Below are 25,247 nucleotides of genomic sequence, written 5' to 3'. Positions count from 1 at the left end.
AAACCAACCCAAAGCGTGTTCTGTCTCATGGTTACCTAGCGGTGGAGTTAACCTACCAGTAGGTCAGTTTTCACCGTATGAAAAGATATTACAGAGGTTTAAACTAAGGGAAGCGCAGGGGGAGAGACGTGAGACAAAAGTACTGTGTGAGGTGAAAGGGTACAGGTACACGCAGGTGCTCTAAAGACAACAGGAAGTTAGCATATTGTTTGACCCACAGTGGAAGTTCACGGAGCTTACCGAGGACTTAAAGGTAAGTCATTCTTATACCTTTTACACCCTATTACCATCGTGACACAACTCAAATCTGACGAAACAGACAGGAACATGCATATTTGTAGATTCAGTACGACTTACATCTCATTATCTCTAACGTCGGTCGCAAAATATCCAGAAATCATAGAAAGGACGCCCCCGGAGCCTGCCTGTGAATCATCAGATATCTGAGTTTTCTTCAGGGTAAAAGTGTTACAGTAATAGCTGTCTGTACATCCAGTGATAGAGTGTAAACAGGAACAACTAATTGCAAAGTCGGCACACAACTTTCCAAAAAAATATCAAACAAATATAGCCTTAAAAAAAACAGGGGTCTCAAGTGTATATTTTTGCATGATTTTATCTGCAGAGCTTTTAAAACATACACAGCATTCACATTATTCAAGTGTAATAATAAATATAAAACCACAGTGTAGGAAATATCCAACAATTTTACAATAGCATTGATAGTAGCATATTATTTGGACAAATGTGATTCGTTTTGCTGGTGTCTAGAAGCCATTACACTACAGTGCAATCTAAAAACAAAACACATAATTAAACATTTCATACTGAGAAGATTGTTGTCCACTGTGCTTCCAGATGTATTCATAACTGTAATGAGACATTACAAATTCAGTGCTGTAGAAATTCATCATTAGTATTCCAAACTGACTAGGGTCTCACAACACCACAATTTGTATACAAGAAACTGCTTGAACATAACTTTAAAGAGCAAAAAAATGGTTTACAAAAAGAGAAAACAACAACAACAAAAAACTGGTGTGAAGATGTAATTGGCATGTGCCTCATATTTATATCCACTGATCTGAAACCTATAACCAGTGGGGCTAAAACATGCACTCCAACAAGCCTTTAACATCTTACAGTAGAAATTGTGACAAAACTCTTCTCTGATGCTGCAAATAACAATCACAGTTAAACAAAATTGCATCACTTAGGGCCGTGTTACTTCACTGGAATATGTTCAAGAAATCAAACGCTGTCTGACGAGTTCAGTTTCAGTCAGTAAATCAGCGATTTAGGCTCAGTCCACAGGTAAAACTTTGGTTGCTTGAGGGGTCAAAAAGACTTCCACAGATGTGAGGCTCAGTTATTAATTTCCTGGGTAGATTCAAAGGATGTTAATCAGTCAGAACTAACAGAACAGCCACTTAGTAAAGTTTACTTAACTACATCAGCTTGTGAACTATGGATAAGCAATGAGTCTGGAAACTCCCTTTAACATTTAATAGGTTTATATCTCCATGGTAATTTTGACTAGTTTTAGCTGGCAACCTGTAGCACCTAAAGGTTCAGTGCATTGTGATCAGAGCACAATTTTTATCTGTATCTCAGCTTGATCAGCTTGCAGCAACAGCTTGATGGGAGATTTCTTGGCTTATTAATGTGGGGACATGTTACAGCTGATGAGCCAATTATGAATATGATGTGGTGACTGATGGGAAGGTCTTTTCCAGTCTGGATCAGTTGGTGTTGACAGTTGGAAGATAAAGTCATATAGTGTGTGATATGTGAAGATTCTAATCTTGAAGTCTTCACCTCCACAGATCCAGTTGCTGCTACTTGTTCTCATAAGGATTCTTACAAACATGTTTGGTATTTGTGACTGACATTTGCAATGAAAGATGCCACTTGTGTGTAGCCTGAACAAAGAGGGAAGAATAGTAATTCGTTCAATTCTCTCTGTAGGCTGTATGATCCACATTGCCTACATCTCTCCATTCAGGATCTCAAACAAACTCTTGAACTTTTTCTTGTCTTTTCAGTGCAGATGTCTGCATGTAAACAGTGCAAGCTGCTTCTTGTCATCCATGTTTGTTGTGGTACAAGGACCCGCAACAGTTGGCGTTCTTGCAAGACTTGCAGGGTTGTCTACTGCTAGAACTCCAGCGGTTACTTACCAGTGGATCAGCGTATTGTCTAGTGTATTTACGCAGTGCTCCATCCTTGGTGAAAACAATCTTTACGTGTGGTTTGTAGGTTTCAGTTGGTTGTCAGGTCTGTCCTAAGCTTTAAGAGCAACATATTGTCAGAAAGAATAGTCTCCCAGAGTGGACTTTCACTCATTTGAACGGCAGTCAAGATTAAGTGGGGAAATGTAAGCAGGCAGAATTAGTGCTAAATGGGTAGGCTCTGTTTCCTAGTGCTGTCTTGTATGAGAAGCTATGTGTATTATGTGCATATTAGCAGTTTAAAAGGCTCAAACACATCTGTCAGTTTATTTAACAGGTATGTGAGTAGTTGAATCCTTGTGTTTCCGTTTTCCTCCTACACAGAGAGGTCGTCTGCTCTCGTTCGGCTGCTTGTTCCGCTGGTTTTGCTGAATCTTCGTTTGTCCTTTTGACAGAGCCCTCCATTTGGGCAAAGCAGCAGCCCATCTGGTCCACCATTTTGGATGTGAGGGCAGCTGATGTCCTTTGCCCCAGAGTTGTAGCAGTTAGTGCCATCTTGGATCAGATTTTTACTAACCGCCTGCCACTCGGAAGAGTAGCAGTTCATCTGGAGGAGGTTTACCTCTTCCGCTGCGGCGGCTATTTTGTTCTTCTCAGTGGCCATGTTCTCAGAGTTTTGTTGGTTAGCCAGACGGTGGGCTGGGAAAGGCAGGGGCAGGAAGTGTGATGAGCCAATCATACACTGGGTGAAGTCTGGAGGTGGAGGTGACGGTGGTGGAGGAGACAGAGAGAGCTGTCGGGTTAGAGGGACGTTAGCAGGAGGGACAGCCTTCCCTGTGAAGAAGAACCTCCTGCAAGCAAGAGGTAGAGGTAACAGTTAACAGATAGTTAACAGATATGATACAGTTTCACTAGATGGATTTAAATTAGAAGACATAATGTATTTATGAACCTCTGTATGAGGTGGTGAAACAATCAACATTTTGAAGTACTTAAAGATAAAATAAGATAAGATAAGATAATCCTTTATTAGTCCCACAATGGAGAAACAAAGTGGTTGAAGCTGGGTATTCATTACCAGAAGAAATAGGCAGTCACATCTAAGGTCTGAAGTTTTTTTCTAAAGAGTATTTGGACTTCATGTTTAATTCAGTGTACTTAGGATGTTGCAAGATATTTGTTTATATCCAATTCTTAAAGTCAAATACAAAGAGCCCATCTATGCATACAAACACCCAAATCCCTTTTTAATCCATATGAATACCTTTCATTGTTGAGCAGTAACCCACAACAACAAAAAATAAACTTACCCTTTCCTCTAAACTTTCCCCTACCTAAACTGGTGAGCAAGAATTCACAAATTAAGAAAACACTTTCATTATTAAAGGGATACTCCAGCAGAGAGTAAGAGACACATGAGATAAAAGAAAATTGATATCCTTATTTTCAGTCCCTATTCTTCAAGCTGCAAAAATACTGATATACAACCAACAGTACCTTTTTGTTAGATCTTCCTTGTCTAGTAAATGGCAATGTCTTTCAAACTCTGCGCTCTCAGCTTATAACACACAGCTCTGTTATAAATTTTAAGTTTCCAAGCCCAATCCAAGATAACCATCATCCCATTTATTTTGCCTCACTTTATAAAGCTTTGCCAGAGCCCCACAGATTGAATAGTACTCCTCATGATTTATGTGTAAAATCTTTCATCCTCTTCAAAGATGGTTTCATTTATCACAGTTATTTTGTAAATCAGCTTTCAGACTTTCAGACATTTAGTCACATTTTTAGTTTTTAATCAAATTGAGATTGTCCTTGCTTGTTCGGTTAAGAGAGAGGCCTGTTGATGCTTACAGATCCCCTCTACGATATGAGAGCAGAAAGAAACATTGTAACTGCAGGCTGTTTTGTTATAAACCTCAAACCCTAAATGTCCTTTAACTGACAGGCAACAAACATGTACATTGTACATCTATGCATTACATTAACGCACATCCGAACAATCACTGCCACCTTAAAACATTTGCACTCTACACTTTACACCTTATATTTATGTTCCTTGTAAATATAGTTCTTGCTTTTTGCTCTTTTTTTTTTTTACTATAACTGTCCTTTAGCATCAATATACCAAGACAAATTCCTTGTATGTGCAAACTTGCTTGGCAGTAAAGTCTTCTGATTCTGACATGTCAATGATAAGGTAACTTTGACCCATAAATAAAGGGGAAGGTCGCTATGTTGGGTTATTTATTTCAGATTTTCGTATGGTCAAACAACAAACTGAAACTAATAGCTGGCTTGAAATTATGAAATGTATCTAGTCAACAACAGACCCCTGGAAGATCCCAACATTGCTATTTGATGGCCAATGAGTGCAAAAATAGCTACTTCCAGAAACCGTTCGTAGAAAGAAATTCTTTATGTGGTTTGTACATAGAATTCCCCAGACCCCACAGAACTTGACTAACGTATGTATGGCTGTGTTGCATTTGAAATCATGCATTTGGAAATCACCTGTGGATAAAATCATCTATGAATGGATGACTGAATGCAAGCCACCTTTACAGTCTTTTAAAGAAATACTGGTTTCCAAGAATACAGAGAATTCCTACTTGCAACAGTGTCTCCATGCCAGGTGATGCAGTTCGAGCACACTGAGGACCAGAGAGACAGCCGACACAGCCAGCATGAACACTATGAAAACATTCTTCTCTGTTGGTCTGGAGACATAACAGTTCACTGGATGTGGACATGGCAAGGCCTGAGAGAGAGAGAGAATGACTGTAGGCTTTAAAGTGTTTTATAAAATAAATTCAGAATGATGTAGATTTTTTTTTTTTACCTTGCAGACATACAGAGGGTGGAGGAAGATTCCATACAAGAAGTACTGGAGACACAGAAACACCACCTGTGAGGAGGAATTATCACAGTCAGCTGCCTTCGTGTATTGTAAGTTAGAAATGATATGTAGTAATGCACATTTACATTTTTTCCACTGCCTTTTTTTTTTCTTGCCTCAGTCTCTCATATAGGTACTTTTTGCTTGAAATAAACACGACACTTTATTTTTAGCATTTTACCTTCAGTTGAGCTCTACATGAACAATCTGGATTGGAAAAGCAACTTTTAACTCCTGACAGATTGGAAGAATTAGACTTGTTCTAATTGTATTTCTTAGCACGCTGGAACTGTTTTTCTTTGAATGCTGGTTTTGATTGTTTATCTAAGGTGCAAACTCAACTGGTTGAGGCAGATGGCCGCCTTACACTGAGTTCTGCTAGGCATTTCTTCCTGTTAAGATGGAGTTTTTCCTGTCCGCTGTTGCCCAGTGCTTGCTCATTGTGGGAACTGTTGGGTTTATCTCTGTAACATTGAAAGGTCTTGACCTTACTATGTAAAGTGCCTTGAGATCATTTATGTTGGCGCTAACGTGCCAAGATATGCTGTTCTGTATTTTGTCTCCACCAATTCCTGAGTGAAATATCTGGTTCTTTAGCTGCTAAATGTTCCACTTTCTTCACCAGCTAGTTGCTAACTCTGTCTGAGCTGTCTGGTTGTGGGCAGGTAATGTGCAGTGGGTTTATTGGAGCCCGCTACTGTTAGAAACAGGATTATGAGGGCAGTGAGACTCAATCATACACAAACTGTGCTGTAAAACCTAAACAATTATCTAAAGGTGGCGGAAAAGCTCCACAGTGATAATAGTAGTAGTAGCACTTACCTCCATGATGCTTCGTATCAGTATACTCAGTATGTATGTCTGTAGCAGTGCTCCCCTAAGACGAACTCGACCTGCTGATAGTCCTTCTCTTTCGTCCTTTCCTTCATCCTTCTCTCCTTTCCTCCCCCGTGTCTCTCCTCCTTCACCTCCCCCTGGGTCCTCCTCTCTCCCACCTCCCTCTTCGCCCTCTTCCTCTCTGCTCCTCCTCTTCTCCTCTCTACGAACAGTGTGCATGGCGTGGCCCATGTAGATCAGACTGGGAGTGGACACAAACACGATCTGGAGCACCTGGGGGGAGATCAGTCAGATTTATGGTTTAAAAACTGTGTGTTTGAAGGTCACTGACTTCAGTCAGCATTTTATTCTCTCACTGCTGTGAGAGCCTAATATCCTGACAGGTATTGCTAGGTGTCATTACTGTTTTCATCACATTACATGACTGTAGGTTGTATACTATATTACCCAGTATCGTATATGTGCTATAGGGAATGCTTGGTCGTAACAAACATTCTCGCAGCCTGGCTGTACAGTGTCACAGTTAAAATCTTCCTGTTCGTCTCCCCAAGACGACTCAGCAGCCGTCCCGAGTACCAGGATACGGAAGATAAACAGGATGGTCAGCCACACCTGTGGAGCAGAAAACAAAGAGACCTGTATCAAAACCCTCAGATGAAAGAATATGGGATGGAAATAACTCATTATTAATCTCAACTGAAATTTTTGAATAGGACTTTAAAAAAGTCTAAAATGGGTGAAAATGTGGGTTCAGACTTTACATTTTCATTGGATGTGTGTATCTGTAAGTTAAGCACATTTTTAGAAGCACTCAGCACTAATATAAACTTTATGTCTGTTTATTATAAGAAGACTCAGAGGCCAAGGGCTGGTATACCTAAAATAAATAGGAATAGGAAAAATAGGAATGTTATATTTATATACTGACTGTATATGAATGTTTACCTCTTTTTCCAACATGTGCAGTGTGTGTGTGTGTGTGTGTGTGTGTGTGTGTGTGTGTGAGTGATACCTTGCCAACAGAGGTAGAATGCTCCTGTACTTCCTCCAGGAAGTTTCCCAGTAGGCTCCAGTCTGCCATGACCGATTAATAGCTCAGCACAGTTTTTTTTTTTTTTTCCTTTTCAGCTGGTAGTCTCACTTACTCTCTGGATATGAGATTAACCTGGTGGAACAGAGAAAACACAGGTTTCAGACTCCTCAAAAGAAGTAGATAATGTTTAGGATGCAAATTCTGCTCCAGTAAGTGTGTTTCTATCCACAAGATCACACAAGCTGCTTCACTAGAGAGATGAAAAGTTGTGGCAGACAAAAACATCAGGGCCCAAAGCAGAAGCCCAGAGAAATTATAATAAGGATCTCAGACTCCTACCCACTGCAGGTGGCTCAGAGCATCTTCACGAGCTCCAGACTACTTTCATCTTTTTATACTTTCTTTTTAAATTCATGATACACATTGTTTGCTCTGGCAAACATTAGACTTAGAGAAAAATGTTTGAATAAAACACTTTGATTGTAGATTGATTGAAGAAGAAGACTGATCGTTTCCAGAAAACAGGGCCCGGATATGTGTGGACCGATGAGGAGACTGAAACATTTTTCACATTAATGCCTGAAAAAAACATAAAAAAGCTCCCATTCAAAAAAGCTTTCCACATCGTTTCATTGACTGGCACGCTTGTGTCATATTGTGTCATCTTTTTCTTCAATGGTTTATATGATTTGGCGCCCAACAGGATATTTTGCACCACCAACTGCACCCAACTGCTAGATAAGATAACATGACAGGCATTCATTCTTTCTTGCTATTTTATCTAGAAATATCTTTAAATTTGCACCAAACTTTGATGGAAACTTGTGAAGAATGTACCGGTTGCTGGTTGTACCTGTAACCTGAGAACTTCTTATACGATGGTGATTAGCAAGTATGTGTGTATGTGTTTTTGTGTGTTTGTTCATCTATTATCTTGACCCTCTGATCCTCTCTCCACCCGGGTCCTGACCCCATTAATAAAAATGTCTGTGCTCATGTCTTAGTTTAGCTTCACTCTTAGTTCCCACACTCCCTCTCCATCTGTCTCTGGGGAAGGAAAAACTAGACGTCTACTGTAAACACTGCTGCCTACCACACACACACAGTCAGACACACAAATACAAACAAGGCTAGAAGTCTACAGCCTGGCTACTTTCCTACACCCAACAACAATGTGAAACTTATAGAGTAATATATTATTATTATTTAATATATATATATTAAATAGTGGAGTTAAGTGGACTAAGTGTTTGTCCTGAGGCAAACTCTTTGAGAAAAGCAAGTCAAGAGCATTTCAAACTAAAATAGTTAATCAGTAAATTTCAAGGTAATTTTCTGTGTTCCCAAGAAAAGTCCTTAATTTGAATGACGCACTGATTTAGTATTTGCAACTCAATGAAAAGAAATTTATCATACACTTTTCAGGCGTATTGTTGCCACATTGCTGTGTCATGGATGTCTCTTGGACATTAATGAGGATGCATTAGAAGGTGTGCTGAACTGTGTGTGGTGATGCCAGTGAACCTAAATATACCAGGAGCAGCAGCACAGGTGAGGAGAGATAGGTTAGCTAAATAAGTTGGCAAATCTGCCATTATAATATCAATCCGCTAAGATGGAAGTGCACCTGGCTTTTAAAGGGAATGGGAGGTGGCACTCTGACTGGTTTATTGCATGTTGTGCCCAAAACACACCCATAATTAATTAAGAAACTAAGTGCAATGGTTTTGAACAACACACCTGGCGCTTTTTTCTGCCATCACGCAGGCAAAAATGGACTTGCTCCATGCACTTTTAAAATAGAATCCAGAGAGTTGATAGTCTTAAGGCTTGTTTGTTGATTTGTTTAGGCTGCAATACAGTTGTGGAGTGGAAGGGGATATTTTGGGAGCTCCTGGTTCTGGGAACTAAAAGTCCCAATCATTTTTCCCATAAATAATGCTAGGTGACTCACAGTCAGAGCACTTCCACAACTTTCATCAGCTCGAAACTCTCCCTGTTGAATCATTAGTACAAAAGATTGAGAATCGTGTCAGAAAATATTTGTTTGATAAAAAGTTGAAGGTACAACCCTGTGTCCGTAAGCAAGAATCGTCCAATCAGCAAGATTCATAGTGTTATGGGAGTGGAAGCCACAGTTCCAAGTCTGGAAGTTATGTTACTTTGAGGTCTGTTACAGTATGTCCTTCCTTTTGGTTTCCAATTGATTGAACAACTTGAAACTTAACTGTATACTCTACTTTGAACACTAACTTGTGTTTGACATGGTTTTGCCACAAAAAAATTCAATTACCTTGTTAAAAATTGTTAAAATGACAGAATTTTTGTGACGTGACAAAAGCCTGCTCAAATGTACACGTTTTAAACTGAATTTAAGAGGAGAAAGAAACTCTCCCAGAATCTGCACATACGTCACTGGTGAAGGTCAAACATCCAAGTGAATAACAGTAACAGTGAGCAAAACACGTTTTTAGTGGAGGGTGAATTTAATCGGCCAACACTTTGCAGCAGAACTATTTACACTCCCTTCATTCGATTCATAATTTATCAAATACCACTGATCATTTTAATGAAATACGGTATCTCGCTATGGATTCTATATCTTTTCAATGTTAATGTTATTTAACTTATTATGTAACTTCAACTTGGATTTTTTACATTTTAGTTTTTAGTGTTTTACAAACTGTCCTAATTTAAGATGAAATCTGATAAAATCAGATCCCAGATTTTGCTCTTATTGTCCCTTTTTATTAAATTCCCCTTAAATGCCCCTCCTTTCCTGTTTTTGTGAAGCCCAAAGACTTTGAACAAACCGCATGTAAGTTCGTGTGTATGTGTACAAACCATGTGTTTGTGTGTATGTGTGTGTGTATGTGTATTTATGTCTTTCACAAGTGCTCCCAGCATCATTAATAACAATATTACTTCCTTGTATAGACTTTCGCTTGACCTTTGTATGCATAAGTGTGTATGTATTTGTGTGTGTGTATGTGCATGCGTGCATGCCCATTATCTAGCTCTCAGTATTGTTCTGCATCCTGTCTTGCTAACACATGCACGCCCACACACACACATATACACAAAACTCTTTCTTTCCTCTGCTTGTTAAATAAATGATGAACCGTTGACATCACTCAGACCTGAGGATGTTTTTAATCCGATAATAAACTTTATTTATAACTTGCACTATTAATATTCTGCAGTTGAAAGCACTCATAGGTCAACATGACAAATATGCAAAACATGGAGCAAAAGCAGGGGGGATAATTTTAAAATAAAACCAACAAATAGATCAAAATAGTTCTAGATAAAATTTCCAAATGAGTGTCCATGTTTTACTCTAAACTTGGACACAACATTTTCTCTAAAAACTAACCTGTTTTTCTTACACCAAATTCAGAAACATTCAGAATTTGATAGAGAGCCAGAGAGGCTATGGAAACTGAAAACAATGATACATTTTAGGAAATAATCTCAGTATAAGGTTGAAGATCTTTATTTTGCCAGAGGTGAGCCTTTCATAAACTTTTTAGGTGTTGTGAAAATCCATCTGTCTGCTTGTCTGTTACTGTCCTCAAAGAAATTTGGTCTTTGATAAAATATCTGATATTGGAAGCACTCTTTGTTCATGTTGACAGTGGCTTCCTCCTGACCACAGCTACAGAAGAATGAGCTGTGGTTTTCAAACTGTCTCGCACATTTTATGTCTTGATTGATTTTTGAGGTAAAAATTTTACTGGTAAAAACTGTATTTTTAGGCCTAAGACTGTATATCACTGAGCTTTGAAAGATGCACTGGAGAAATTTCACAAATCTGAGTTTCAGTGGAGAGTTTAGAACGTTAGACAAGTTTTCACCATGAGGAAACCCTGAACGGGTGAAACCTGAATGAAATGAAAAAGCTTGAAATTTTGCTATTGAATGTGAAATTAAAGAATTAAAGTCTGAAGACCAAGTTGTAGTCAGTGGACTCCACCTGGTCGCACACACACACTTTACCTGTCTTAGGATACAGAGGCAGGGTCGTGCAGATCTTGGGAAAGTTGAATGAAGGCTTTCGAAAATCTTAACAAAGTTGGTAAAAGTGGCTCTCGTCTTCCTCAGCAGCTGTTGTTGAAGTGCTGTGGAGCAAGGCACTTGTTCCCCTTCCAGTTATCCTCAGCAGCCGGCAGCAGATGCTCGTATGTGAGGTGGTGTCACAGGTCCAGATGTCTTCCAGATGCTGTGTGTCCGTCTGAGCTTGAGACAGCTTCACGTTCTCAGCTGAGAGTCAGACAGCCAGAGAGACACAGACAGATGAACAAATATGAATATGAAGAAACGTTAAGGAGAGTTCGTTCACTTGAACTGACAGAGAGACAGACGGTCCAGCAGCAGACAGATAAGAGTACAGTTAGAGTTTGAGGTCTGAAATGTCTGTGAGAATGTAGTTTGTACCAGCCTCCTTCTCTCTCTCTCTTGCTCTCTCTCTCTCTCTCTCTATCTCGTCATCATCTACATCTCCAGAGGAAATGGGCCTGGTGCCTTGCTGCCTGCTATTCAACTCTTATGTATGTGCATGTGTGTGTTTGTGGTGTCTGGCATCTAAAGGAAGTCACATATTGTATTAGGACACAATGGCAGGTTCCAGTCCTGCATACTTGTCACTCTATTCTTCTCTATATGTTTCTTCTGGTCTCTGCTCAGTGGCTTAACTCCTATGACTAAGTGCAACATTAAAATAGAAATCCATAAACAAGTGTTTATACCTTCCATGTTTGCTTGACTATGTGGCAGAAAACAGCGTTTCCATCCAAATTCTGACTACGTTTTAAACAAATTTCCAAACAGTTCTAATCAGATTCTTTTTCTCTTCAACTATTTTTTAATGTGAAGATTCTCAAAAGTGCAGATTTAAAAGAGCAACAATAACTTTTCTTTAACTGAGTTACGGCATTTATTCTTGCTTGCAGTGCTGTTCCACATACCAAGCAGAACTTTGCCAGAGGCATTATGTTATTGGGTTGTCCTTCCGTCCCATTCTCGTGAACGCGATATCTCAGGAATGTCTTGGGGGGAATTCTTCAAATGTGGTGCAAACCTTCACTTGGACTCAAAGATGTACTGATCAGATTTTAGCAGTCAAAGGTCAAAGGCCAAGATCATTGTGGCCTCACAAAATACATTTTTGGAGTCTTGAATGTGATATGTCAAGACTGCCATGAGTGAATTTCTTCAAATTTTACACGAACTTTCACTTGGACAAGATGGACTGAGCATTTGGTGTTCAAATGTGAAAAACTGAGGTCACTGTGACCATACAAAGCATGTCTTAACTCAAGAATTTATATGGTAATTAACTGTAACTGGACTGGGTGGCAGAGGAATACAACTTATTTTTGGGACTTTATGGTACAGTGAAGGTATGCATGGTAACAAATTGCATTTATATGCTAGCCAGTCACCAAAGTTAGTAGGATTCATCCTCTGGGGACCATGAACACCTGTATGAAATTTCATGGCAGTCCATCTAATAGTTCTGATATTTCAGTCTGGACCAAAGTGGCGAACAGACAGACATTAACATCCCCAGAGACACAATGCTAGGATGGCTAAAAAGCACAGGACTTTGGCACTGGTGACCAGGGTTTGTGTGTTCTGCATTATACCTGGCTTAAATAATCATGCTTTGGTTTTCAGAAGCAGATACTAGGAAAACAAAGATAATACATGAGAAGTGCGCATATTTGAGATAGGTTAAGTTCAAAAGTTATAGTTAAATACACCAAACTGGGTAGCATGCCTGTTCTTTTAAATTAGTCACAGTAGGTTTTAGGTGTGTTGTATATGGCTGTGTGATGTTGTGTTTGTGCCACCAAATGTAAAGCAAGAAGAAGCAGATCTCACAACATCCCAAATCTTTATCGCATCTCCTCTTTACAGACACACTCTGAGTATCTGAGTATCACCTCAGCTTATCAGGAGGACTTTTTATTGTATTTTAAAATTATGGTTAAAAACAAAAATAGATGATTGTTGTTGACAGTTGTTAGAGTTCTTGGGTGGGAAGCCATTGAGGGATCATGTCCCTGTTGCTGCACTAGTGACTCCTGGTTAGAAGTGGGAACTGTCTGTCTTTCCTTTGTCTTTTCACATTTCTCTTAAGTCATTTAAACTTTACTCAGTTCAGTTCAGTTCATTTGGATTTGAAGTCCAGTTAAGTGATTTTATTTGCCCAAAAGTACTGACACAACATTACTCAATAAAAGATAATGTAACATATCAGCATAATACAACAAACTCTCTGGATTCATACAACATATCAGATAAATTGCAACAAACTCTCACTGTACAGTGAAGTGACAACATTTTATGACTGTAGGATGACAGGGGTTAATTATTTTTGATAGAATTATGCTTGTGGCTTCTTAAAGCGTGGCAAATTTGTAGAGGCTGTGTCTTTTTCTAGAGAACTTGTGATAGTGTCAAATGCACACTGGTTTCCTCCAGGCCATTTTCAGCATGGTGTTGTAGTGAGGAGCAGAGTTCCCCCTGATTCATCTGAAACAGTGGTTACACCATGTGACTCTTCAAAACGTGGTGAACAGAACTACATTACCAGAAGCTCTTTAGTTTCTACCAAGAATAAGAAAAGTTGAAGTTTGTTATTAGGTATTATTTGTCCAAGTGTTGTCTCTTACATTGAATTAATGCTGCTGCAGGTGATTTAACAGCTAAGTGGTGCCATTCAATTCCACTCTTAACACAGTCAGTTGATATGAACATAATGAGCCTCTGATGGGTTAAACAAGGACAATAAAACACTGCAGAGCTGCATGTGGTTTTTGACTTTGGTAAAAAGCTTCCCTTTGAAACACATGACCCTTTCATCAAAGCTGAACTTTTAAACAGCAATTTAGGCTTACCACAAAGCCTGCACCGCGCTACAGGACTGATAAACAAGACATTATCTGGTTGGAAATAGCTTCAGGTGATAAGAGCTTTTTTTAAACCAACAACCATCACAGCAAATGTTTGTGTGAAACTGTTTGCAGTCCCGAGGTGAATTTGGAAACATCTGATCCACTGAACATGTTGACTTTGATTAATTTTCTTTTCATTTATCATACACTTACTCGGTTGAAGACACAGATTTTACAACATTTCTGTATCACGTAAGCACACCTGGGAGTTAAGTTCTTTTCTCAAGTGCTACGAATGATTTAGATTCAGTTTAGTATTGTTCAGATAATTAATTATGTTTCCTATTTGTGGTTCTGATTATAATGTAATAAAGGATTAAAATGGATTGTGCTGGAGAGTTTACTAAAAACTGAAATGGGCTTATGGGGATATTTCACCAGAAAGGATCAGAGAGATATCCTCATAGCAGTGATAGTTATTTATTTAAAGTTACGAATGTGTACATCTTCTTACAATAACCAATTTAATTTCTGTGTATTCAGCACATAACATTCACAGATCAATCTAAACATCCTGTGGTGTCTGGCACTGGGATATTGGGTCCTGTGGGTTGCAGGGTGGGACCTCCACGGATCTGGTTTGTTCTAGTGCATCTCACAGATACTGGACCTAAGGTTTCTCAGCAGAACATTGTATTGTAACGAGAAGATCAATGTTATTCACTTCATCTGTCAGTAGTTTTAATCTTGTGTCTGATCAGTGTTTAATCTGATACTTAATATTTGCAATGGTATAGTATAATGTAATATTAATTTTCTAGTTTGATTTCAGTTTATATACAGTGATTCATTTTCACAGCAGCTACTGTTCGACACAGTTAAGATACCTCAACAGACATAATGAAACTATTTTATATTCCATATTTGCATTACATTTCTGGAATAACTTGCCATGGAGTTATGGGTAATATTTCTTTTTTAATAAGTTTAAAGGGATAATTTTTCAGTTTATAGATTATTAAACTGTCACAGTTCACAAACTGCTTTTCCTGTAAAATAATGTGAAGACGTTACTTTGGCTCTGGAAACATGCAATGTATTTTCACAATTTTTTGGACATTCTGTACGTTAAAAACAAGTATTCAGACCTTTACTTAAGTAACAGTGCTGTCTATTGCAAGTAAAGTATTTCATTATTTCCTTACTAAAGTAACCGAAATCTAATTAATATTAAGTAAGTGCAAGGTATCTTACCTATCAAAAGTAAGTTAATACTAAATAACTAAGTAATCATTCTACGTTACCTCTTTGAGCCCTGAACAATTTCTTAAATGAAAATATCTGAGCAGTTAGGAGAAAGATTGAGAGCTTTTGGTTTAACAATTATATCATAATCCTACCAAATGTCTTTTAATGTATAATCATAATCTGAAAAGTAACTACCAACTCTAGCTGTCATATTAATGTAGGTGAGTAAAACATATAATAGTTTATGTTACGTGACTAAAGGTGCTTAGTTAATTTGCACTACTGGCAGTACCTAGAAGTAAGTGAATTTCCGTTTACCTGTTCCACCAGGTCCACTGCACCTGTACCGGACCAATCAGCAGCAGCGGAGTGGTCTCAAGCTCCAGGTAAGAGGAACATCTCACATCTTTAGTTTTATTTTTCATTGATTGCACATCATCACAATCGTCAAATCCTGACACATAAATAAATATTTTCATAACAATTACATAGTAAAAAGCATAATCACTGCAATGGACAGAAGTTACAGTCTGAAGAATTTAAGTTTTAAATGTTATTGTTACAGGTGGATAAAACTTCCCAAAACTCACTGAATTATTAAATGCATCCAATCATCAGTAAGGTCTCCAGACAGGCTCCTCCCCTCTTATAGCTAGACACGCCCCTTCAATATAATTGGTCAGTGCTGTCACGACGTTTCTGTCCTCCCCTGTGGTTTGGAGCGGTTGATTGGGTCCGTAATAGAAGCTGCCAGGCTGGAACGGACCACTGCTCAGTGGAGGGGGAGGAGGAGGAGGAGAAGAGAGGTAGGAGCTGTACGGAGGAGGCTGGGTGGAGTAGGGTAGGGCTGGTAGGTGGTGCATTCTGGGACTTGGAGTGAAGGAGGAGGTCAGAGAGGTCACATGGCCCAAGAACGATGGCTCAGTGGTCCACAGAGAAGATGAGAAAGATCTACAGTCTGGAGAGATAAAGGATTCATTTCTGATTGCCTGGCCACGATAACATCTGTTCTTCCAGAGCTTTTGATCCCATCTCATCCTCTTCCTTGTTAGGAGAGTGGAGTTCTTCTCTTTCAGTTTAAATGTAAATACGTTGTTCCTATTATCATTTTTCCATTTTCCTGCAGTATTTTAAAACAACTGAGAGAATTTATTCAAGAGCTGCAGTACAGTTATGAAGAACTACCACCAGTATTTCCAAGTTATGCCACTTAATAACACCTCACATGGAAATATTTTACTTTGAGTAAACCGTGAGTCTTTCACATTTTTTAATTTTAATTAGATCCTTCCTCTCATACCTGTCGATACAGTGCTGCTGCCAGAAGGCCTGAACACACCTGACTTCACTTCCTTCTGCCTCTGCCCTGAGAGAAAGAGAGAGGAACAAAATTAGTCTGACTGAAAGCTTGGGAAAAACCATCATCCCCCTCTGGTGTTTACTAACGTCTAGGCAGTCGCGGCCCATCCACAGTAACTTTGATGGCTCTGTGCAGGGTGGCGATCTGAGGGGGCGAGGTCAGCACGTTGATAGAGAGGATGAAACTCTTCCCTGGAAAAAAAAAAAACAAACACACACACAACACACACACACACACACACACACACACACAGACGGGAAAATTATAGAGGCTTTAAAAGTTATTTAAGGTGAACAACACACTGATACCTTACAAAACATGGAAGAGGAGAAGGTGAGGATGATTGGTTTCTTCTTCAAAACTGTTTGTTGAACCACTTTAAAATGCTCCATCATATGTCTCTGTTAGTTGATGTTTATGTGTGTCAAGTACTCTATCTGCACAGAGTCTGTCTACCTCTCCCACTGCGTCCTATGAAGCGGAGGTCATTGAACTGGGCGTAACCTTGCTTCATGGTTGCTGTGGCATTGCGTAGCTCAGCGCTGCTGTTGTCGTCGTTGCCAGCCATCACTGTGACAACCACACCATCTGGCACGTCGTTGTCCAGGGCAACCACCTGAAGGATGGAGAAATGTTAGGGTCAGCCATTTACCGCAGCAAAAAGAATTTGTACAGAGTCTGGAGGGCTAGATAGACAGATAGATATATAGTTAAACTGATTGATTGATTACAGTGAAGGCTCTTGGCAGGGTCTTGTTACACCTCCAGTGCTGGGGCAGGCTGCTGCAGAGGAAGTTTGGGCTGTCAGTCTGTACCAGGCCTCTGGGGGGTGCTGTGCTGTGATGGTGGAGGGACCGCACCTCCTGGTCGCCCACTTGGAGGTTGGTGGGCGATGGTGTTGGCCGACGCCTCACCACAGGATCTGACAGGGAGAAAACATGGGGAAGGATTTTTCTCCCTCTTTATTTCCTCTGAGATGTCAGCCACATCAATCTTTAATACTTTTGAGTGAAACCCACTGTATAAAGAGTTTTGATACTAAAGAGGTAATTAAGAATACATTCACATTTACACACTAATCTTTTGTTAGGTAGTGGTGAACCAGCAGTGCGTAACAGGAGAGCAGAAGGTCAGAAAGGATCAGCAGCAAAAGCCTGTACATCTTTTAGCATGCCTGCATTGTGTATTGTCAGCTGCAGTATCATCATGGTTCATGGTTGAAACCTTTGTTTAACTTTTAGGCGTTTAGATTCTAGTGTTGAAAGGGACTAAAACAGAGCAGATCTACAGAGAAAGAAATCTAGAGTCTTGAAATACTGGATTGAAAAAATGATGTCATACTACAAAATGTCCAGAATTTTTCCATTAACAAGACACAGAAATTAAAATCCCAAACCGAAACCATTATGGTATTTTGATCATATAAACTGGTCAACAATCATATCAAGCTAGGTAAAATAAAATTAATCTAGCACTGATCTGGCAGTAAAATAATTGTTAAACAAAGAGTAAAACAGATGTATTAAACACATTACTCATACAGGGGTTGCTGTCGCTTCTATCGATGTTTTTCACCAACATAAAACGCTTAGTGTTTTATTAACAGTGGGTGAGAAGCTTTTTTGACCAGAAATTATATAAAACTACAAGTACCACAAACCTGTGCGTCCCCAATTAAATTACGTCATCAAATCGCGCAAAAAATCGAACAACACGATAACATAGTAGCAGTGGCAGCGTCTTTCAGAACGACTTTGGTAAGAGTTTCGACTTATTTGAGCTCTTTCTCGGTGTCTTTAGCTCCCCCTCCTCCTTCTGTCTGTGTTTGTCTTTTGTGTTTTCGGCATTGTGCTTTATTCACCGCAGTGTTTGAATAGGAGCTGCGCTGTATTATCATTCACATTTTACTGCCGGAGGGGAAGTTACTGCGGTCACACCACCTGTACAGTCTATAGTGTGTGTGTGTGTGTGTGTGTGTGTGTGTGTGTGTGTGTGTGTGTGTGTGTGTGTGTGTGTGTGTGTGTTGGACGGTATGTGTTGGACGGTATGTGTTGATTTGCCTCAAATCTGTTCTGCTATCTTGTTATTTTAACCCAGCGACTGATCCGTGCTACAGACCTGACTGTTTTGTTTTGGTTAAAAGATGCCAAAATATCAAGGTGTACATTAGAGACAACATCGCTAATGATCTTTTCTTTACACTGACCATTGACCATCAGTGAAATGTCTTTGGGTTTGACTTCTTCAGACTTTGAAAGTTTTATTTTGCATTTTGTTTTATTCTGTTTTACCTTGTTTCAGCTTCTCACTCATGAAGCTTCTCTTTGCTTTTCTCTTTCTTATGTGACAGCAAACTGGATATCTTTGGGCTCTAGACTGATATTCAGACACATTGTTTACCACAGTCTGACATTTTCTAAACCAAATGATGGATTAGTTTGTTCAGGAAATAACTGGCATCAGTAATGGCAGGCAGTTATTACAGTTATATAGTGTTAACGTGGATAGGTGAAGTGGTAAAATAATCTTTCAGTAATTTTCAATCCTTTGTTTAACACAGCCGTGTTGCTCTGTTTTGTTCCTGTCATCAGGTTGGGAGTGGTTATGTCCAATGGCTGGCTCTGCTGCATCCAGTTCTAAAGACCGTCCAGGTTCCAAGACCAGCTTTGTCCCAGAACTACAGAGCATGATGTGAGACACACACACACACATGCACACATGGAAACTCACCCCAGTAAAGCATTGGGCTGGGGCTGCCGAACAGACTGTTTGAAGCCATAGAAACCTGTTTAACAAATGACAGAACCACAATAAGTATTTTGCCTAATGATACTGCAAAAAAAGATATTGATGTACGTAAAACGAAAAAACATAATCAAAGTGAAACACTGCAGCACTGGCAGTGTTTGGCTCTGAAATAGAAATACCAGAAAAAGAAGTGTGTGAAAGAAATATTTCAGTAACATCATCCCCAAGTAATGATCAGTGCACACGAGACTTTTAGTTCACTCAACATCACAGTAACTTAAAAAACTGAGGACTGATTGATAGAACAAACAGAGCTGTAAAAAAACAACATTAACATTCCTAAAAATGCTTAACAGTAGGCAGCTGGACTCTGTCACATTAAAGGCAATTGACATGAGGTCAAACTGAAATTAATGGCCACATATTTCCTGAACTGTCTTTGCTGTAGAGCTGTAACAATTTTGGGATTAATCGATGAGTTGTTCGCCAGAAAATATTTTGCTAAGCTTTTATTATCATTTATAGCTTCATTAGGCACAGCTGAGCGAATATTGCTTTGTTCCAGCTTGTTATTTCTAGGGACTTGCTGCTTTTCTTTGTCTTATGTGACAGTTTTTTTTTTTGGACTGATGCTCAGAAACATTTTTCATCCACTGTCTGACAATTGAATGTGAATCAGTTTATTCAGGAAATAACTGGTAGTTTAATCAATATTAAACTACCAGTTATTTCCAAAAGAACAGGGTACATCTGTTGAAATCAGTTGGCACAATAGCCTTATCAAAAGATGTAGAAATAAATCCTCACAGATTATTAGCAGAGAGTGAAAACAGCAGAAAAATGACAAAGACTGCTGTAGAATTTCCATTATTGTAGCTAAATAAATTGAGATGATTAAAAATCTGTATTATGTTTGTGTATATATTTGCAAAGTGCACTAAATGATTTTTCTAAAGAAGGCACATAAGTGCTGTGAGCTCCCATCAGCGTGAGTGTGTGTCTGTGTTTTGGGGTACTCACCTTGTGTTGTGTGTGGGCTGCAGAGAGGTGTTGGTGGTGGTCAGAGAGGCTGAAACCCAACTAAACCCCAAAACCTAAAACCTAAAACCAAAGCTCAGCCTGTAGCCTGAAGTCTGCGAGCCTGAGGCCAACCTGCCCACAACCCCAAACCAAAGCTAGTCTCACCTGTGTGACTGACAGCTGAAGATGGCCAATTAGCCGCCCCCAGTAAGGGGAGGGGGGTGGGCAGGGCAACAGTAAGGGGGGCTGTCAGGCATTTGTATGTGATTGACAGAGAATAGGTGGGGAGACAGAGGGAAAGAGTAGAAATGAGAGAGGGAAAGAGCCTCAGGATGTGGGTTCAGGTTAGTCTGCCATCATGGAAGTGGCTTCTCTGGATGCAAATTGAGGTTTGACCAGGTTGTGGTCAAAGTCTGTGTTCGGCCTGTCGACCTCGGTGTGTGTGAGAGAGAGAAGGGGGGGGGGGGGCAAAGATAGATATCGCTGTACGTTTGTGAGCTGTGATTTTAGCTGAGTTGGGTAGCTAAATCTACAATAATACTTTGTAATATTAATTGATTATTTTTTATACTAATAATCAGAATCTGCAAAGTAACTAGTATTTAAAGGTTTAAAATAAATGTAGTGGAATAGAAGTATAAAGAAGCATAAAATGGAATTACTCAAGAAAAGAGTACTTAAAACTGTACTTCAGTATAGTACTTGCTCACTTGTACCTCAGCACAATAGAATCAGCCTGTCTACTCTATGAAGGGTTATATATTTGCTGTTATAAACATCCAGTTTCTAGTGTTGCACTGAGGAATTTTCACATTTCGGCAGCAGCAACAGGAGCTCCAGTGGAATAAACAGAAGAGAAGAATTGCATTAAAGGATGAAGTTAGAATTAAAAAAAATAGATTTATATGTGATCTCTGAGGACTATGGTGAAAAATCAGCACATCAGCGAGCAGTTAGCGCCACGGATGCTGCCAAAACAAAGCCAAAAAACTTGAAATAGAAACACTTAAAGAACTGTTAATGAGCCACAACTTAGCAAGAAGCAGCTCGTTATCACCTTCAGTCTAACTCTACTTCACCTCTATGTGTCTCTACGTGACTCTTTTTCTTACTTCTTATTATTTTCCATCTTTGTGTGTTTGGGCAGGTTCGCTCTGGGAGATGCTCGCAGGCCTCTGCACGAGACAGCAGCTCTGGTGGAGGACATTGTGCACACACAGCTCATTACTATGGTAACATATATCTGTACTCAGACATAGTGGGGGTAATGGTAAAAGAAAAATTGAGTGGTGTCTGTGGAGAGAAATTAGTCTCAATGAGGTTGTCAAATCTGTGTTACCTCATTTACAAATATATGTGTATGTTGATTTGTGGGTTCATAGTGTTCACAAATACACTGTCCAGTCCACAAACATGGACGTAACAAGAACATTAGAGTAAGTGAATTTGAAGTTGTTAAACACTGGCACATTATTTTATATGCTTAGTTCATTATTGTCTAATCACAGGGTTTAATCTCCTTTTGGTTAAATAGACCAATCCATGCATGCACATTTAACAATCTATAAATAAACTTAAAGTTTAATATACACACCTTAAAATACTGAAAAATGTTTTACATTTGTTCAAATTGTTATGTATTCATTTACAGACTAGACAATGCTTTTTTGGAAATCTTGATTTTCATGTAAGGCGCATATGTCACCATTGCTGAGACAGACTTTGTTTACTCCTTTAAATTCCACTCAGACTCAATAATCTGCCAGTGAATCACAGATAACAATAACCTCCCTGTATAACTACTCTATGTACAAATCCACTGACAGGCTTTACACACACAGTAGATCTTCTGAAAGTTTCTGTACTTTTGTCAGATTTTATTTATTATCTTTATGCCACAGAAATACAAAATTAAATATAAGATAGATATTGTTGATGCTAAATTGTCTGATGTGGATTATTTATCAGCTGCATCAGGCCTGCGAGGGGGCAGCTCTGCGTGGTTCGAGGGTCATTTCTGCTGAAGACATCCTGTTCCTCATGAGGAGGGACAAGGTACAACAAAACACACAGGAAAAAAACACACAAAACTTCAAGTCATGATGGATTTGTCTTGATTGAAAATATTCAAAATATTTGGGACCCAGGCTTTGAAATGAATGACCCGCCTTTTTCTGTTCTTCCTTCTCATTCTCTCTCTTTCTGTGTGTGTGTCTCAAACAGAGAAAGGTGGCGAGGTTATTAAAATATCTCCAGTTCAGAGATTATAAATCAAAACTGCTCAAAACTCTAGAGGATGACGACGTGCCGCAAGAAACAGGTATATACACTCTCATGCAAATCGTACATACCCACGATCAGGCCTACCAGGAGAGACTAAAAAGATCATTTAGAAAATATAAATATAATAAATAACCTGTTTGCTGCTCCTCTTTTTTTTAACCTTTCTGACTGACCTTTCTGACTTTTGAACAATGTTTCTGTCCCTTTGTCTGACTGCATTTCACAAGAATTCAAAAATTATGTGACAAACATTCACAGTAACAGAGACTGTGTTAGGGTTGGTTTTTATTCACTGTGTGTTTGCAGACAGGTACGGAACTGCAGGTGGCGTTGCCGGCGGTAACCAGCGGAGGCAGCGATTGGCCCAGGACTTTCTGGTGTGGATGGATCAGACGGGCGAACTCCTCTCATTAGCCGAGCAAGAAGTAGACCCCGTCAAACAGGAGAGGATGGAGGTTAGAGGTTATTGTGATGTTTTCAGCACAGTCATCACTTTGTCCTTAACTGACACAATGATTTGACTGTAAACAACATTTTTTTTTTTTCCTTTTACAACTGATGATTATTTACTGTGTATGTGCTGTCTTTGTATCTTCAGCGTTTAGAGCGTCAGACTCGAAGCATGGATCAGGCTCAGTATTCAGAGTTCTGTGAGAGTCGGCAGCTCAGCTTCGGTAAGATTTTAAGTAATTTAGTCTCTCTATTAATGCTTGTTTTAGGAAGCTGATCAAACCAAAGACACATAGTTTGTGTAGCTAGCCTTTGCTTTCCTGCCCTGCAGGACTGTGTATTGCTTATTCCTCTTCAATCCTCATTACAGCAGGCGTCCACATCCAAAACCCAAAGACACTGAGTTTCCAGTAAGATAAAACGGAGAAAAGCTCTGAACTGCTAGGACCAAGGCGTTAGGATTTTAGAAAGAAAAGCAAAGCTACTCACTGCTAATTTTTGTTTCTTGCTTGTGTACGTGCGGCTCGCCTGGGTGTGTGTATCTGTGTGTAAATATGGTTCCAGCTAAGAAAGCATCAAAGTTTCGGGACTGGTTGGACTGCAGCAGTTTGGAGCTGAAACCCAACAGCATCGCCATGGAGATCCTGTCATACCTGGCCTATGAGACCGTTGCCCAGGTAACGTGTTCATTCATGACACCTTATTTATCATGTCTTATCTCCAGGTGACAAAACTCTTCAGCCGCCCATGTGTTTCTGTCGTTTTCCCTCTCCAGATTGTGGACTTGTCTCTGTTGGTAAAGCAGGAAATGATGGCCAAGACCAATCCCATCAGTCATGTGATCTCTGCCAGTTACATCCACTACAACACACACACTGAGGTATCATGTCATTTTCTATCTATCTATCTTCACTTGTAACAGGGCTTTGGAATCCATGGAGGTAACATTTGTCCTCCACCTCTCTCCCTGTCAGGTAAAGAAGGACCCAGATTCACCTGAGGCCACTCCCCCTTCCACCCCAGGCTCGTCCCACTCATCAAAGCCCCTCCCCCAAGGTAACGGCAGTCTGGATGGCCGAGCAAGACAGAGGAAACGTAAAAAGGTGTGTGTGTGCTGGCTGCAGCCTTTGTCTGTGGACTACTGGTTTTTGAAATTTGATTGATGTGAAAATAACATAATCAGAGAGTTCATGACACAGTGAGCAGTTTTTCAATAGTCCTGTCCCAGGATAAAAACTAACAACTACACTAGAGGTCGTGTTTTTTAATACATAGTCACATATATTGTATGTACCCTACACAATGATAGAAATGCTTTTGCAAAGCCACACTACCAATAATATATTTCTTGTGAAGAGATAATAAATCCCCATCATGTGTAATTTGCTTTAAATTTTGCCTTAAAAGTTGATGACTACAATCATTCACCGAGGCAAATATATTTTATATGTATTCATTAACACTGTATTGTCTGTTTCAGAGCTGTCCGGCTACAGTGGAACCTCCAAGTGGAGCCATCCAGCCCTGTCACATCAGAGAGGCTATTAGAAGATACAACTACAGACATACAGTATGTACACACTCTGCCTTAAAAACAACACTGATCAGGCTACATTCATAAGCTACTACTTGACACATTTGTGGCACACTAACTGATAAATAGATTGAACATATACAGGATACTACTGTATGTTCTTTTCTCTTTAGGCTTGGATAGTCTCTTAATACTCAGATGCCATATGTATTTTAAGTGTTACTGGTTGTTGTGATCATTCCTCCCCTCCATGCTGACTTTGAAGTTATCTTGATGGGTATCCAATCAGCAGTCCTCATTCTGTCCAAAGTTCAGCTGAATGATATCATGTTGGTATCTTCCAAAGTTAAGTCTTTAAGTACAACATTTCTTCTTAGTGTTTCCTTGCAGACTTGTCAGCAGAGGAGGGACATTTGTAAAAAAACAAAAAAAAACAAAAACAAAAACTATAGATGATTTTGTGGCCAGGAGAAATTATTAAAACAACCTGGAACTCTTTCAGTTATACACTATAGACCTAAAAAAAAAAAAAACAGCTTTTCTTTCACAACAAATCTGACAGGATGGAGCTATTTTAAAACAAACCCCTTCTCTGTCTTATTCTCAGAGTGCTTATTGGAGAAGTGGGATGGCCTTTCTCGCCTGCTGAGGATTATAGTTACACATTCTGTACTTGTATACATATTTTTTTGTTGTTGCTGTAATAAAATGTTTTCATTAAACATGTGACTAACTAAACTAAAACTAAAATATATCAGGTTG

General features: G+C 39.3%; 3 protein-coding genes across 5 annotated transcripts; 1 reads left to right on the top strand and 2 right to left on the bottom strand.

Moving 5' to 3' along the window:
• Positions 1–598: 598 nt before the first annotated feature.
• Positions 599–11,393, bottom strand: LOC108872928 (gap junction alpha-5 protein). Its single transcript, XM_018660856.2, has 7 exons — positions 10,940–11,393; positions 6,920–7,072; positions 6,355–6,519; positions 5,893–6,180; positions 5,014–5,079; positions 4,784–4,932; positions 599–3,022 (listed from the first exon to the last, which is right to left on the bottom strand). The coding sequence occupies exons 2-7, from the start codon at positions 6,986–6,988 to the stop codon at positions 2,548–2,550; spliced, it is 1,212 nt and encodes a 403-aa protein (XP_018516372.1). The 5' UTR covers positions 6,989–7,072; positions 10,940–11,393; the 3' UTR covers positions 599–2,547.
• supt3h (SPT3 homolog, SAGA and STAGA complex component) lies at positions 5,032–25,239 on the top strand. Of its 3 annotated transcripts, none has more exons than XM_018660858.2 (12): positions 5,032–5,120; positions 15,421–15,476; positions 19,042–19,141; positions 21,366–21,450; positions 22,187–22,273; positions 22,442–22,538; positions 22,808–22,956; positions 23,100–23,175; positions 23,516–23,628; positions 23,727–23,831; positions 23,926–24,054; positions 24,432–25,086. In XM_018660858.2, the coding sequence occupies exons 3-12, from the start codon at positions 19,062–19,064 to the stop codon at positions 24,570–24,572; spliced, it is 1,062 nt and encodes a 353-aa protein (XP_018516374.2). In that variant the 5' UTR covers positions 5,032–5,120; positions 15,421–15,476; positions 19,042–19,061; the 3' UTR covers positions 24,573–25,086. The 3 variants fall into 3 exon arrangements, with proteins under 3 accessions (XP_018516374.2, XP_018516373.1, XP_050932483.1); XM_018660857.2 differs by lacking the exons at positions 5,032–5,120; positions 15,421–15,476 and adding exons at positions 18,120–18,207; positions 25,093–25,239 and having other exon boundaries at positions 24,432–24,521; XM_051076526.1 differs by lacking the exons at positions 5,032–5,120; positions 15,421–15,476 and adding an exon at positions 18,120–18,207.
• LOC108872931 (runt-related transcription factor 3) lies at positions 15,660–19,286 on the bottom strand. The gene is made up of 6 exons (XM_018660859.1): positions 19,181–19,286; positions 17,182–17,372; positions 16,907–17,066; positions 16,537–16,641; positions 16,391–16,456; positions 15,660–16,048 (listed from the first exon to the last, which is right to left on the bottom strand). The coding sequence occupies exons 1-6, from the start codon at positions 19,227–19,229 to the stop codon at positions 15,705–15,707; spliced, it is 915 nt and encodes a 304-aa protein (XP_018516375.1). The 5' UTR covers positions 19,230–19,286; the 3' UTR covers positions 15,660–15,704.
• Positions 25,240–25,247: the final 8 nt, after the last annotated feature.

Source organism: Lates calcarifer, linkage group LG16_LG22 (genome assembly GCF_001640805.2).
Source record: "Lates calcarifer isolate ASB-BC8 linkage group LG16_LG22, TLL_Latcal_v3, whole genome shotgun sequence".
Classification (NCBI taxonomy): Eukaryota; Metazoa; Chordata; class Actinopteri; family Centropomidae; genus Lates; species Lates calcarifer.
This window is presented reverse-complemented; position numbering and strand designations above follow the sequence as displayed.